The 17,148-nt window shown below is 30.8% G+C and overlaps 1 protein-coding gene across 1 annotated transcript in view; it reads right to left on the reverse strand.

Annotated features, from left to right (window-relative positions):
* LOC145661915 (uncharacterized) overlaps nucleotides 1–17,148 on the reverse strand; it is a 213,892-nt gene that overhangs the window by 122,624 nt on the left and 74,120 nt on the right. Inside the window, exon 12 of the mRNA XM_081727262.1 lies at nucleotides 6,263–6,368. Within this exon, the coding sequence (XP_081583388.1) occupies nucleotides 6,263–6,368 (106 nt within the window). The remainder of the gene's footprint in view (nucleotides 1–6,262; nucleotides 6,369–17,148) is intronic.

Raw genomic sequence — 17,148 nt, forward strand, 5'->3', positions numbered from 1 at the left:
CGAATTAATAGAAAATCCATTTAAAGGTAAGAAATGAAGGACAGTTGGCAGAAAATGCACACTAGAACAGAATATAAAGAACGATATAAAAATTAAAGCAAAGATAGAGCAATTGATAGTACGATTACTTTAATCTAAACTATGGAAGTCAATATTACTAGCTGAACCTGCGCTCTCTACACAGTGCATCATTCGTACACTATATGAACATGAATCTCTTTGTCATTCCTCACAACAGTTTCCCTTTACAGGCACAAGTGAAGAACGTTTTGATGAAAATCGCCAAGGGGTACCATAAAGGGGAGATTTTTTCAATATCTCGCACTCTTTGCAAGATTGAGCCTACTTCCGGTTGGAGTTTCTAATTCATGTACGATCAATGTTTTCTTTCTTCTTTCATGCTGATGTAATAAGCAAATACATTACACACACAATTAATTATAATATCAGTGATATATGGTGTTCATTGGACAAAACACTCCAAACAATAAAGATTCATCTTACACTGGAGAAATACTTAGCCTTCGTTTTTCATTATCATTTGACCACGAAACAAACGCCGGAGAGACATACTAACCCAGTATACAATTATGTGGTGTTGGAATGTATAACTCGTAGGATATGATACTTTACTTTTTAACATTTTAATACGTCTAGTGTACCCCTAAAAATGTAATAAAGAAATAACGGCTACTGTTTTTAAGTATTCAATTAAAACTAAACAATCTACACAATATTTGCAATCGATCAGTGGAAACGACATCTTTCTAGAGCTTATGGTTTCCGAGATATTATTGTATAAAGAAATGGCCACAAATATATAAACTTTTCTTGACCACAAATATATAAACCTAGCATTTTAATGTATAGATAGTTTTGGCAGCTGAAGATTTCAGATAGTATAATTAAAAGTAGTAGATAGTAGAAGATATTGTATAATTAAAATAATGATAATACTTAACCCTGAAATTAAACTGCTGAATTCTTTTAATTAGTGTGTGTGATAATTGTTCAACAATTAATTGGAAGTATCCGATAACGTCCTATTTAAAATTCTATACTCTCCCTTGTACAATGACTTATTTAATATTGAATGCAGGTCCTATCCGTTTTTTTTGAACCTTTTACATAAATTAGAAATATCCTACTACAAATAGAATGGAAATATATGTCTAGTGGTCAGACTATAAGTTCAATGTGCAACTACATTCATCGTAACTGAAATTCGAAACATTGATTTTATTCACTTACCTGTTAAAACTAGTTCAAACTAGTGATGCCTATTACGAAATGTCTGGTAACATACAAATCATACAAGGAAACGTTTATTTCTACTGCAAATATACATAGGAAAAGCCACTTCATATAACTTATCTAGAAACTTTGGTTTTGTTGACCATTAGATTGTTTTGGAATTTTATAGTATTTCAAAAACTGTGACACTTTAAAGAATCAGCTAGTGAAAAGTACTTTCAAAAATAACGTGCATTTGGCCATCTTCGTCCTTGTGTATATTTTCAATTAATATTTGAAATCTCAAAATTGATTGATAGACTGCTTTATTCCTCAGCTCCATACACAAGATCCACAAAACTATCACTTATCAAACTGGTAGAGAACAAACTTTGTAAAATTATCAAGAAATTTCAGACACAAAAGAAATATAATTAACAAGCATAACTTCTCTCTGTTTGAATCCATATAAATTAGAACTGACTTTTCCTACTAGTTTCTACATATAAAATCCATGTTTGTTCTACATAATTCAAACGAACAAGAGCAAGATCTACTATAACAAGCACTAAAGCCTGGTCTACTGAATTCATTCACAACAACTTACTTGTTAGTTTTATACTCTAATAAGATTTTTAGTTAAAAAATAATCAAAAGAAATAAAGTCTGGATTTATATTATTTTAACTTTTGTTCTAAGTCAAATTCAATGCTATTATATTATTTACTCTTGTTGAAATGTGTGGTCATTTTTATATTATAAGCCTGGTCTTAACTCTTCTTCTGAAAACTACTTCCTGTTGTCTAACATACCAAAATTATTTTCCTCTTCAAATCAACTTCCTTATTTTCTATCTCGAAATTCCAAATCTACTGAATCAACAACTGTAACCTTCTCTAGCTCACCGAATCCATATAAAGCTTTAAGTTCCTTGCAGTGAGCCACAAGATCATGTATGATTTCCAGATCAGACCAACTACTGACAATGCAAATCTGTATTCTGTACGTAGGAGGCGCGGTGGCTCAGTGGTGGAGCGTTCACCTCTGGTATGTGAGGTCCCTGGTTTGATTCCAGCTTGTGCCAAGTGGACTTTGTGGTGGACAAACACCGTGTACGTGGATTTTGTCGGGGTTCTCTCGTTTCTTCCCATTTTATTCATTCCAACATTTCATTCATTTCTCATCATTACCGTCTCCTTTAGCCTAGCCGGCATAAACGTGAGAAGTAAAACTTAAAGATTTAATTTCATTTCATTTTGTATTCTGTACGTAACGATTCACAAACACTTCACACACCAGAATCATTTAGGTATAACAGAAGAAAACGTTTGCAAACAAAAAAGGCTTTCTTCTTCTTTTTTTATGTAAAAAGGGAGAAGCATTATTACAATAAGCACGTCTACAAAAATATACAGCAGAAAGAAAATTAAGGAAGAGGCCTCGCACTAATTCAAAAAGCAAGAGAAAACAAAGAAATAGGAACAAAATTAAAGAGAAAACAAAGAAATAGGAACAAAATTAGAGGAAACAAAGAAATAGGAGCAAAATTAAAGAGAAAACAAAGAAATAGGAACAAAATTAGAGGAAACAAAGAAATAGGAACAAAATTAAAGAGAAAACAAAGAAATAGGGACAAAATCTTCCCAAATCTACTTTAATGAGTAGCACAAAAAGAGCAAACAGCTATTACTCTTGTGCTATTGATATCTCACTTATCAATATTCGTTGCAACGTTGGGGGAATTTGACTTGAAGAATAAAGTTGTTTTCCTTTTAAGGTAAGTATATCTTGTACTCATGTATTGTTTCATAGTAGCTATTGGGGTACTATAAAGCAATCACAACTATTTTTAAAACCCTTGTATTTTAGGTATATCAACGAATCTGCACAGCGCACATCGACTAAAGATTTTTCTTTCAAGACTTGCTGTTTGAATAAAATTACATATTAAGAAATAGATCAGTTATTGCCAGAAATAACTGTATTGTTTCATTTTGCTCCACTTTGCCTTACACGTAGAGATATTTGCGAACGAAGCATAATCTGTAATTGCTATCTTTACGAGTGCTCAACGTTTCCTTCCTCATTGCTATATAAAGCACAATTTTAAATATCCAGTTCAAACCTCTATCTTACAAAACAAACATTTTTTTTAGCATAATGGCTGACAGTGCAATTAGATGATTTAATAATGTGATATTAAAAAGTTATGTACAGTAATATACGAAGTCTCATTTGACCGTACTAGCATCCAGAGCACTACAAAAGTTTTTTTGTTTAAAAAAGTAAAAATTAGTTTGCATATAGCAAATTTGATTTGATTTGATTCATAAAAACTTGTAAAGCATTTATGATATGAAGTTAGAACTTGAAATAAAATCAAGGATAGGAATGCCGAAAGAAGTCTTTAGGAGCAAAAAAAAATACTGTTTTGAGGGACCTTGAATAAAGTGTTGAGAAAAAGACTGATAAAATGCTTCGTATGGAGTATTTAACTGTATGGCGCAGAAACGTGGATATTACGCAAAAAATGATTTACTGGAAGCTTTCGAAATGTGAGTGTGGAAAAGAATGAGAAGAAATTGTTGATCGAGCGGAAAACGAATGAGAGGGTGTTCAAAATGGTGGGGGAGAAAATAACAGTTTTAAATACTATTGAGAAAAAGAAGAGAAATTAGTTGCGCCATTGGCTAAGAAGGAATTGTATCATGAGGGACGTACTGGAGGGTATGGTGGCAGGAAAGAGAGGGAGGCGGAAAATGAGGCTACAATTGATGGACAATATTATAACAAAAAAATCGTGTACGTGAAGACGAAGAGGTTAAAGGAAGACCGTGGAACATGGAAGCTTCTCAGCTACGGCAAGTGACCTGCCAATAAGGGCAAAATATCTATGATGAAGTAATAAATTTGAAGTAAAACAAACTTTTTTCTTATTTCTACATCTTTCTTGATATTTTCGATTCGTATTATCATATTATCTCATACGACATTTACCGAGAGTAATTATGCCCTGTTGCTTGCTGAAGATTTGCTTCTGCTATGCGGAGCTCCTCCGTGGGTAAGCGGTTAGCGTACGCGCCTTTGGCGTGGGAGACCCGGGTTTGATTCCCGGCAGGAACTCATGTGGTTCGGATTCTAAGTTAATCAGTAGGTACACGTCTCATATAGCCTCGCTACTGAACGGGACGTTAAACTCAAAATCAACTCAACTTTTGCTATGAATTTAAAAAAAAAAAAAAACTTCAAATGATAGCACATATATGTTGCTAATCACGGTTATGACCACACATTTTACTCCATATCTGGAAAGCTTCATCAGAAGTTAAAATTTTAATTCAAGAGCTTTCATTCTCATACTTTGTTGAAATATATTGTTTATATAGGTTGCTTTTTCATTTTCATTATTCGGTTGTAAATGATACATGTATAATGAATACATAGCAATCTCATCCATATTAGCTTAGAAATTAGTATCTCGTATCTATCTTCTGCCTTGCATTTCTGTAAAGATCTATATCAAAACTACTTTATTTCTTTACTTGTCCAAATAGCTTAACGTGCAATAAACTGAAGTTGATTTGAAAATGTAATAATGCAAAAAACAAAGTATCTAAAAATACAAAGAATGAAGTGGAATTTGCCTTAATAATCTTCCACTTATTAGGTTAGTGAACGGTCTTTTGTGGAAGTGTGTGAAAGTGGACAATTCTAGTTAAAAAAAAAAAAAAAAAGTAGAAAACCTAGTGAACAAACCAGTTTTAAGTTTTGATTTTCACAGTAGGGTAGTTTGCATTAACTTCCTACTCAAAAATACATGTTTCAGACTTTTGTGGTAATTACAAAACATTTTTATAGAGGGAGTTTGGTTACGGGTATATAATTTGAAGTACTCATAATTACCTCTATAAAAATTGTTGCAGAAGTACCGCAGGATTCTGAAACTTGAATATTTGGATAGCGCACATACTAGTTCCTAAGTGAAGTCTTGATCCGACTACGGTAGGTCCCATACTTTTGGAGTTATGGACCTTTAAAGTTCAGTTTTTCATGTTTTCGGCAGTCTATAACTCCGAAAGGAAGCATCTCTGCACCCAGGTTGGTCTATACTTTTTGTCTTAACTTGGTGTCAGAAATTACCTCCCAAACGTTGTCGGTGTTTGTTTGAAACATCCTGTATACACCTTATATATAAAGTATGTTATTTTTCTTTTGTTTATGATAGTACCGTACACAATAAATGAATGAATATCTAGTTAATCTCTAATTTTTCCTACAGATGGAGTGGAGTACGAAGAAAATGAGAACTCGTGTTATTTATCACATGGAAGGAACAGGCGGCTGGTTGCTCTGATCTCAACCCACTGGATGAAACTACGATCGGAGTTCAAATCTCCTGTAAGCGAGACCTTAACATTGTTTCCCTGAAACGTGGCAGAAAGCGAGCAGTGACAAAGAGTTTCCTCTTAATTTTGTACGAGCCTTCAAGGAGAAGCCAAAGCACTTTCAGCTCTATGTTGTAGCAAAATGTACATACTTGGACTCACATGTGTTTTATTCTGTATATTAAGCTCAATAAATATGGGGAATGTGTAAATTGTGAACATTTCTATTAGATTTTTTCTATGTAGATAAATCAAAATTTAAACAAAAAAGAAGACAAAGAAACAGCAAATACATTTTACATTTTGAATGCATGAGAGCAGAGAGTTTCAATAGAAACGCTGAATTCTTTTCTTCCTCCGAGAAGAAAAAAAAATACACGAGATTCATTAAAAAGCAATTAGTACTTCCGTCATTTGCATCTAAGTACAAAATGTTTTGATACTGTATAAAAAGTATAAAGGTCTGTTTGTTCTTACACTCTTTCGTTATTATTTATGTGTTAATCAAATAATGTATCAGGCTTTGTAGCATCTATCTTTTAAAGATGTTTTGTAAATCCAGACTTTATTTGTAAAAATGTGAAAAGAGAAATGTTTACTACCTACACACAAAAATAGGGTAAAAGAAGTATGCATACACTAACCAGGTGGCCCAGGGGGTCCTGGAGGGCCTTCGATTATTCCCGTTGGAAATTGATTACCATCCAAGGTCGTGGTCAAGCCTCTTTCTCCTTTATCGCCTTTGTCTCCCTGAAACAAGTTACAACTAGTGAATTGAACACACGTATGAAATTGGTGTCCCATATTCAAATAAGATAAACTACAACTAAATGCTACCACTAAGTTACTAATATCACCAAAACATCTAAAAATAAAATAAACTAAAATAAATATGTGCTAATTTGAACGACAGTGGTATTTGTATTGATGATTATAAGTTAAGTAAGTTTTTCATGCTCAGCATTTGTTTTAAGTCATCTTTGAAGATTACGTTACTACAGGTGGCTCCAATAATCTCATTAGTATTTTCGTTTTGTTTGTTTTATGTAGTTATTTTTTATACATTCATTCACTCTTATTTATTAAGTCAGATTGTTCAACAAAATCTCTTCTAATATAACTTACAATACAAAATTAAGTCTTTTAATTAATATGAAAAGAACTGTTAAAAAATTATCTTATCCGTTATTAAATTTACTTATTATCTATTTATGAGATGGAGATCATCTCATTGTTATTATTATTATTACGAGATAAAGGAACAGAGGTTAATGAATTGTATTAAATGTGGATTTTTTCACTGTTAGCTCTCAATCTATATAAATAAAATTTAAAAATATTTAGTGGTCAATTCCTCCTACTTTGCTTCACTGATTATTATTATTTTCCATATATGAGTGGGCTATGGTTAACCAAGTTTTTTTTTTTTTTTTTTTTTTTTTTTTTTTTTTTTTTTTTTTTTAAATCACATTAGTTTCCGCGAAAGTCTTCCCTTCATGAAGAAAACTTCCCTGCAACGGCATTCCAATTCTAACATAAAAAGGTAACATTTTATAACAGTATGTTCATTTTATTTGTTTGACTTCTATAGTAACCAATTTTTTTTTTTCTTTTTAAGTATGTTAAAACTTTATTTCTACGATTTTAACGCCACTGATTATACTGTAGGCAACTTCAAGTATAATTCTCCTTTAAATACGCAAATGAAAGGTTATTAACTAAAAAAAAGTAATAATGGTTGGAAGTTTGTGCTAGCGAGTTCGTGCACAAATTGTTATAAAAATGGCAAATGCCGTTTTGTGTTTGTCACTAAGCAGATAGCGTATGAAAACACTTCAAGAATAATTAGAAATTGGTTTATATTGCTCTAACTGACACTGGGTAAGGAGGATAACTGGATCATGATCATTGCATTTTAATTGAAATGTGTATCCTAGGTGGGAAGGAGAGTTCAAACATTTTCCACCGATCTATTTTCTCCATGCGAAGAACGGGCATTTCAACTAGTAATTCTAGACAAATGACTAATTTGAATCCTTGACAACTAAAAAAAAAAAGTATTATCATTTGAGCCAAATTTGATCCCAGATGGGAGTTTCAGATCGTATCAGATCATTGTTTAAACCTGATATTTAGCCGTAAATTCACGGCTATAATATTCTTGGTAACGAAAGATGACGTTAAATCAAAACAAAAGATCTGTATTTTATGTAAATAATCTATATAGGTCATATTGTTTTCGGGATCGTATTATTAATTACGTCAAAAACTAATTAAGTTCAAGAAATGAAATCAATGTAATGTATAAAAGTAAATTAATTTTCTTTAAGATGATTAGTTTTGTTGTGTTCTATTATTTCACCGTAATGCCATTCTTTATTTCTAACGGTTTCGTACTACGTAAAGTTTGTAAGAAAATTCTTATTTCTGTCAAAAAGAGTTGGAATTCCGTTTTCAATTGAAAATTACCATGTTGTTGGACTCTGCTACTTCTGCAGAAAATAAAAATTTACACGCTTATTATTAGAAATTCCTAAATTTACACGCATATTCCTAAATTTATAGAAAGTTAGGATTCCTTTGTGATCTAAAGTGTATAACATTCAACTGCCCAAAGCACGCATTTTAGGAACTTATTTGAACTTAATATATTGTAGAAATACAGTATTAAGATCCCAAAGTGGAACGTTTATATCTAATGAATTGTTCTTTAAATCCTGGTTTAACTCATTCTGGTTTCCATTTAAATATATTTTACGTTTGATTCTTTACCATATTTAAATTTCGAATTAATGGTTTTCTGTAATCGCAATACTTAGCTCGAATATTTCAAGGAAATTAGGTTAAAATATTACATATTGAGCAATTAAATAACTTGTTACTTCAAACTTAGCATAGCTTAAATTTTACTAAAGATATTCAAGAAATTATGAGTTATCATCGATCCAAAAGTTAGTTTGGGAAGTCTTTACATTCGTTAGACATTTCATTCATATTTCTTCGATTCAGTGATTTGTTCTTTCGATTTCGATGCCCCAGCTGCGCATCGATAAGTAGGACCGCTTTAAAAGGGTATAGTGTAGTAGAGTAGGGTAGAGTAGAGCAAGATAGGGATAAATAAGGTAGGGATAGAAACGGGTTAGCTTTTAGTCAGGGAAGTTCTGACCCATTTTTATAAAATTGTGCGGAACCAAAAGAACAAATCACTGAATCGAAGAATCAAAAATAAATAAATAAATAAATAAATAAATAAATAAAATGGCCAAAGTAAAGATTTGCCGTTAATTTTCTTACACTATACTTTAGACTCGTGATACAATGAATTCAACGTTTCTTGATTTGTTAAATGAAACATTGTATTATGTTTCATACTCGTTGGAAATTAATGTTCACAAAAATAATTTATTATAATGAGTCTTTTATAACGTATTAATTTATTGTACATACTGTGTTACTTAATATTGTTAATAAATGAAATTTTTTTATTCAATGTCCTATTACACATAATATTTTTTGAAAAGAAATTATATTTTTATTTGTACTTTTTTTGTTTTTTTACGGGGAGGCAGATCACAATGTGTCATAAACATAGTAAGTATATTTTTACAAAACTATAATTTTGGTCTCACTCACCCATGAAACATATACAGATTTTGTGAAAAAACTTTGATAATATTTAACCTAACTTCATCAATGTTCAAAATGCAAACACCACAGAGTCTACTTCATATTCCTATACCTATATGTATTTACAGTGAATGTTTAATGAAGGAAGCATTAATGGAAATTGAGGATTTAAAGGTTGGAAAGCAAACCATTAACAAGATCAGGTATGCTAATGATACGGTTATTATAGCAAGAACTGCAGAAGGACATGACACTGAGAAACTATATGGAGTGGAAATCAACATCAAAAAGTAGAAAATCATGAGAATATCTCGTAGAAATGCTCCCTTACAGGTCAGAGTAGAACAATGAGAACTTGAAGAGGTCTAGAAGTTCAAGTGTCTGGGGAGTATTTTGACAGGAGATGCTTACTGCACCAAAGAGATCAGGTCAAGAATTGCCATAGCCAAAGAAGCATTCAACAAGAAAAAGATCACTCTTAACTAGCAGGCTCAATATTGGACTTAAGAAGAAGTTGGTCAAGTGCTATATATAGAGCACTGGACTTTATGGTTTAGAGACTTGGTCATTGCGGAAATTAGAGAAGAAATATTTAGAAAGCTTCGAAATGTGGTGTTGGTGGAAAATGGAGAAAATAAAATGGACAGAAAGAGCAACATAGATGTTTTAAAACGGATAAGAGAGAAGAGGACACTTCTAACCAGCATCCTTTGTAGAAAGGCTAATTGGATTGGACACATCTTGCGAAGAAATTGTCTTCTTCATACCGCCACAGAAGGAAAGGTGGAAGGAAAGCGAGGAATAGGAAGAAGAACACAACTGATCGATCATTTGAAAAATAAAAGAAAATATTGGGAGTTAAAAGAGGAAGCTGAAGATCGAAAAACGTGGAAGAAACATTTCCAGAACTAGATCTAAAATTGAAAAAGAAAACATTAGTCGCAGGACCTGCCGAAAGGCAGAATACTTAATAATAATAATAATAATAATAATAATAATAATAATAATAATAATAATAATAATAATAATAATAATAATAATAATAATAATAATAATAATAATAATAATAATAATAATAATAATGTGTATAGTTAGCTTTATTAAAGAGTGGTTAAACTTAATAATCTATATGAATTTATAAATAATACTGGAGATTTGTATTTACTAAACTCATTTTCCTTATTACATATCTGTTTACGTTTCTTCTCAAAATTAAGAGTATTTTATTTAATACATTAGTTTATAATGATTTTACGATTTATTTTTTATTAGGCAAACTTCAAAGATTAAAGTCACAGATTTATCACGAAAACAGGTAAAATTAAGGTATTATTTTAATACGATCTATTTCTACATTAAAATTTCCTATTTTAACATAAAAATGACTAAGTTGATATTCATACAATCTACCAGTAGAAGTTTCATGAAAACTTCAATATTCTTAATTAAGTTTTAAATTGTAGAGATATTACTTGTAGACGTTCAGAAGTACATATGTGTGTCATAAAATAACGTTTAAAAACAATTATCTAAAATTTTTTACCTACTTCTAAAAACATACTAAATCTAAGAATGATATTCATAAGCCACAATCGTACATAATTATCTAATGAAAATACACTTATACAATCAGAAAACACAGATGTGTTACAAATTTCATGCTGGATTAACTTATAAATCATTATATTAATAGATTCATTAATTATAGAAAAGAGTTACACTATATAAAATAAAACTAATTGAACTATCAAAAACGTTAGTTAATCAAAACCCAACATGCACTTGAAGAAGTAAATAAATATAATTCTTTACTGTATTTTAGTTTCAGTTTCTGATTAAATGCTAATTACATTCTCAAAGAAAAAAAAGTTATTCTACGCTACTCACAAGGGCAATTGTGAAAAATAACCCATAATCCAAATTATTTTTATTCATTTAAATTAAAGAAAAAAAAACATCATTATAAATGGGAATTATAATTACTCTCCGGGTGGAGCGGTAGTAAAATGTTTACAAATGAGAATGATATTGTTGCATTTAAATATAGTTGTACTTAGAATGCCAAATAGTGTACTAACTGACGAAATGACCCAGAAACAATACGGCAAGTCTTTGAGAGATCGTAGAACTAGTATGTTTGTCCTCCGTAGAGAATGTTTAGACATTTTAGAATTTTTGAAAACAACTTATTGAAGTTTTAATTATGCAACAGGGTATCGTAAGAAGAACGAGATGTTTTAAACCGGGTTCAATCCCAGTCCGCGCTGTATAAATTTTGTGGTGAACAAACACCATGTTCTTTAGTTTTCTCGGAGTTTTCGTATCCTCCCACTTTATTCATTGTATCGTTATCATCCACCCCATTATCACTGTCTCCCTTGGCCTCAGTGTATAAGTAATTAAATGATAATCAACTAATAAGTGATATGATCAAATTAATTAACACTATTAATACCGCGAAAGAAACACGCACGCGTTGTACTCAATTTAGCATGAGGAAGAAATCCTAAAACATGTAAGCAAGAAATACGCCTCTGAGCACTAATAAGAAGAATTGTATCTATTATTTCTTAGAAGCGATTTACTTGTGCAAAAACCATTGCACTTAATTTATACTCTGTAAAACGAAGTTTAGAACAATAAAACAGTACTAAGATATTCACCTTTCCTTCACTGTATGTTTGAAGATAGAATTTCTTCAACAAGAATTTTAGGAATGATCAAAAAATGCATCAAAAGATTACGATCTTGAACAATAATTAGTATTTTGGATCAGGGGCTACAAAATTTTTGAACGGCCCACTAAATCGAGTTTTCGTATTTTTTACGGAATAAGCACATCATACTGTATTAAGTGATAAACTGAGTTTGGCTACACTGTATGTAGTTCTCCAGATATAAGGTCTACAAGAAAATTTTTAATTGAAATATGTTGGATCTTTTGATCCGAAAGAAAAGTTATATTGTATTTTATATTCATTAAATAGTCACCCAGAACGATCAGTTGAAAATTATTAAATCTACATTAGAGTAGTTACAACTCACATTTATTATTATTTTACAGTAATACCTACTATAATCGTGGAACTGGTAATTGATATTATATTGAATTTTTCTATATTGTTTTGACGAAAGCACGCATTTTGAGTAATTGGGTCTTTACTACTAAAGTTTTATATCAAAGCTAATAGTTTTTGGCAATATGTATAACACATTATAAATAAGTTTTCTAGACATTGCTGTAATGTTAAAAACACTGCTAAACGTTTCTTTCACGCAAAGTTTCAAAGTCAAACTTGATCAAGACATTACTATTTCACGTAATATATGTAAACGCTTTAGTTAATGTTTTTGTTTAGAAGTCCAAAACGCGAAAAAGATGAAGAATAAGGGAAAATAAATATCCTTAAAAATCACTAAAATTCTACTTCAGTTTCGCAAAATTGTTAAACAAATTAAACGGATTTTGTTAACTCTGAGCATAAACTTAAAAAGGACAAGTATTTGTATTTCCAAAACATTTAACGCAATACTTTTTTTGTGTGTAAGAATCAAAAAGATGACGATATTCTTATGAAGGCAAGCACTTAACAGAATAAATTACCAATGGAATAGATTTTGACTACAACATACGTTGAATATTGAATGCAGAAAATTCATTTAATAATATAATGTCAAGATTCGATTGAAATTCACATAAATACTCAGTTAGGCATATCGGAAAAGGAAAATAAACAATTTACTGTATATCTAAATATTAATGTGCGAACGTAATGCTGCTTGTATACCGATTACTTCATTACGTTATCGGACAATGGCATAACCTTAATTCATTGAAGTTTAAATGTTATATAAACAGAATGTTAGGTTAACAGAAAAGAAGTATCACAGTTTTAAATTCGTAAGATATTATTTTATTATTGTCAGTATTATTAAAATAAAGGTCTTACTCTACTCTTTCAAGCATAATCAAAAGTGTATAACTAGAAAATGAAATCTTGAAGTTCTACGTCTCATGGTTATGCCGGCTAGGCTAAAGGAGACGGCGGTGACGAGAAATCAATGAAATGGTGGAATGAAGAAAGTGGGAGGAAACGGGAGAACCCGAGAAAACCCATGCACACGGTATTTATCCACCACAAACCTCACTTAGCGCAAGCAGGGATCGAACCAAGAAACCCAAGCACGAGATGTGAACGCTCTACTACTGAGCCACCGCGGCCGCTGTATATAACTAGAATCTTGAATATTAAATTCGTCAGCTAGATGTCTATTTGTGGTTATTCTTGCTCTTGAATTATATATTTCACCAGATAAAACAAGAATAACTTTAAGCGCTTTGTCTTTTATTTATTTAGTTGAATTTCAAAAATATTGTTATTTGAAATTATGACTGAAGTACGTTTTCATAGTCGTATTGTATACTGTGTCTTCTAGGAAAACTAATTTTTCAACGAATATTCTTTTTTTTTTTTTTTTTCAATTTTCAGTGCACTTGAATGAAGGTCCATAAGAATTCTTCTCCCTCGGAAGTATTCGCGAGCAGAACCCCTCTTCCTTAAGTTCCATAGAATACTTTTGCAAGTTCCATAGAACTTATGTTGCAAGTTATCAAAAGCTGTAATGAATATGGTTATTTTCTTTCCCATCTTTTTTTTTTTCAGTTAAAACGTTAATGAAGATCTCAAAAATTTGATTATTGTTTTAATCTATTGGAACTGGGGGCATTATTATGTCCTTACTATCAAAAATTTATGTCTCGAAAGTAATATTATAAAAGCCACAGTAATAATCTTCTTAACATATTTCAGATTGGAATTTTCGAATCTTGCTTTCTGAAACAGGTACTTTCGAGTCGTGGAATTTTATATCCGAAATAAAAATTAAAACCAGGATTTTTTTTTCAATTATCAATCAGTATAAAACGAAAAAGTATAAATTAGCTATTATTTTTAAATATATATCATAACACATAGTGAAAGAAGTAATATTAGATTAAAATTCTTTCCTTCTCGATCTTGGTATAATGTATACAAGTAGCCGGAAAAAAAAAATTATAAAATTGTCAGTGGACAAATTCTAAAGAATTAAATTATTATGAAAAAATATACATTTTGGCTCCTGCGAGATATATCAAAGTCCAACATAAATTTTGTGCTATATGCAAAACGCGTGTAATAATGGAACATACTGGGTATCCTACATACAACCGGTACGCCTCACTTCCACTTCGAAGTTAATAAATAAATGTATGTTGGCCTCATTACTTATCAGGCTAATATAGTTGCGTGCACTGAAATATAAGATTACTTCTAGGGAGACGTTGAAGTTGAGTTCAACAGATTAAAAGGAATTGTTGTGCAAGTGTTGTGAAGAAGTGGTGCAGTTTCTAATTCCACACCGAATTGATATTGTGGGGTTTTTACATAAAGAGAGGTTTCATTAAACAGTCTAAAGAAGTGTTTGTGGCGAAATACCCTGGTATGACGCCTCCCACAACCAATACAATTCAAGATCAATACAAGAAATACAGGATTACAGGATCCGTTGAGAAAGTAACGAAGAATAAGTGTCCGACAGTGAGGACCCCAGTGATAATAAACAGAATTCGCAATGACATATTGAGAAACCCTAAGAAATCGATAAGGAGATTATCTCAATAAGTTGATGTTTCCTGTACTATCTACCATCGTGTGTGATATTTACAAATGAAGTAATGTAAAATGTTTCATTTTTTTTTATTTATTTGTTTGTAAATGTTTCAGAATAAGAAATAAGAAAAAAAGAAAGAAGAAAAATTTTAAAAATAAAAAATAAAAAATTATATTATTTATGTATACATAGAATATATATCATATTTACAGAGACTTTAACTTGTTTTTAAAACGACTTGCAGAGTCAAAAATATCAACATTTGACAATAAATTATCATACAAGGATGCCTGCTTGAAGTATAAGGAACGTTGAATAATTGATAATCTGCGAGTAAGGCGAGAAGGTACGCGAAAATTGAGAACTGAAACCAATAATTTGGAGTTAATTTTCCCATTGATAATTTTATGGAGAAATAGTAAGTCTGCAACCATACGTCGAGTAAGTGGAGTCTGAATATTGAGTTTGTTTAGGAGCTTTGTTTTATTAAGACTACGAACTGAAGGAAATCTTTGACATTGGTAAGAAAAAAAGTTAAGTACAGAATCAAAATGGGATAAGTTTGAAGCAAGACCATATTCCATATCGGCGAGCAATATTCGATTTTAGCAAATATAAAAGCATTTAAGAAAACACTGAGTGATTTGAGATTTAGAATTTCAGTAAATCTGTAAAGAATACCCAATATTATCATAGCACTCTTAACAGTAAAGGTAATGTGATCAGCAAATGTAAGTTTCTCATCGAATAATACTCCAAGGTCTTTATATGTCGCGACTCCTTCGATAGGACTGTTATTAATATAATATCTGTGATAACTTTTATTTTTCTTTAAAAAAAATAAGAGTACAACATTTTTGAGAGTTCAGTTTCAAATTCCAAGTCGCACATTAATCAGTAAGTTTAGCAAGAATTCGTTGATGTGGTAGTGCATTGTCTATAGAAGAGATTTTATGGAAAATTTTACAATCATGAGCAAAGAGAAGAATGTTCGTTGATGGTAAAGACAGAAAGGAAAGTAGATCATCCATGGAAAGAAATAGCAATGGCCCTAGAAAAGCGTGAAAGGCAGATAGAAATTGAGTCGTACCGGTTTTATGTGGGACACCCTATATATGTGTATTAAAAATGTAGCCCACGGAAGAAATAAAATTGACAAGAATGCGTCGATTTTAAAGCGAAATTTAATTAGAAATATCGTAATTTAATCTTTACTAACTTAGACGTTGCTTCACCTAACAGCTATACTAAATACAGCATAGGAAATATTATATAGTAGTAACGCATTGACAATGCTAACATTCATTTAGTGCAGTAAAAACAATTAATATAAAAACTGAAGAAAAATATCTTACAGCAGTTCGTGACAACAGAACAAAAAGCGAAGGTATAATTAAGATGACGTTAAGAAATCTCCAAAAAAATTAATTAAAAACCTTTCAGATTAATACCAAATGACCGAATGATGATCAGAAAATGTAAATCCATTTCGTGAATTAAGGTAGATATTAGTGTTAAAAATAAAAACAGAGAAATAAGTAATGTAAGTATAACACACCAATAACATTCACATGAAGAAAGAAATAGTACAGGCGAAAAACAAAGTAGTGCAATCTAAGGTTTAAAAAAAAAAAAAAAAATTCTAAGTTATTTTGTGATAATTTTCCTCGCAATATACATTATAATAACATTATCCATGACTTTGGATTGGATAATGAACAAAAGAAATACTAACCGAAGCTTCAATACACACTGTATTCTAAACTATAATGTGTTACAGTTTCGGATATCTACCATAGCCTTCATCAGAAACTACACAGACACTCTATACAGACACTGTATAGAATGTTTGTATAGTGTCTGACAGACAGTGTCTCTATAGAGTGTTTGTATAGTGTCTGATGAAGGATATTGTAGATATCCGAAACTGTAACACATTATAGTTTACAATACAGTGTGTGTTGAACATTTGATCAGTATTTCTTTTGTGCAATATACATTATATTATTTTCTTTACCAGCAAATTTCAACCTATAATCTTTAAAATGCAACCAAACAATTTGGAAACATTGTATTGATTATTTTATTTATGTACATTTTATTTATTTCAGCAGCACACCAAGCGTTTCCTCAATCAGAGAGTTGCAGCAAACGTACTACTATTTATAAATTTTCGTCATAATACATTTTACTATTTTTTTCTTATAAATTCTTCTGTACACGAATGTCATAATAAAATTTAATAAATGTT

Source organism: Thermobia domestica, chromosome 10, assembly GCF_964235325.1.
Source record: "Thermobia domestica chromosome 10, izTheDome1.hap1.1, whole genome shotgun sequence".
NCBI lineage: Eukaryota > Metazoa > Arthropoda > Insecta > Zygentoma > Lepismatidae > Thermobia > Thermobia domestica.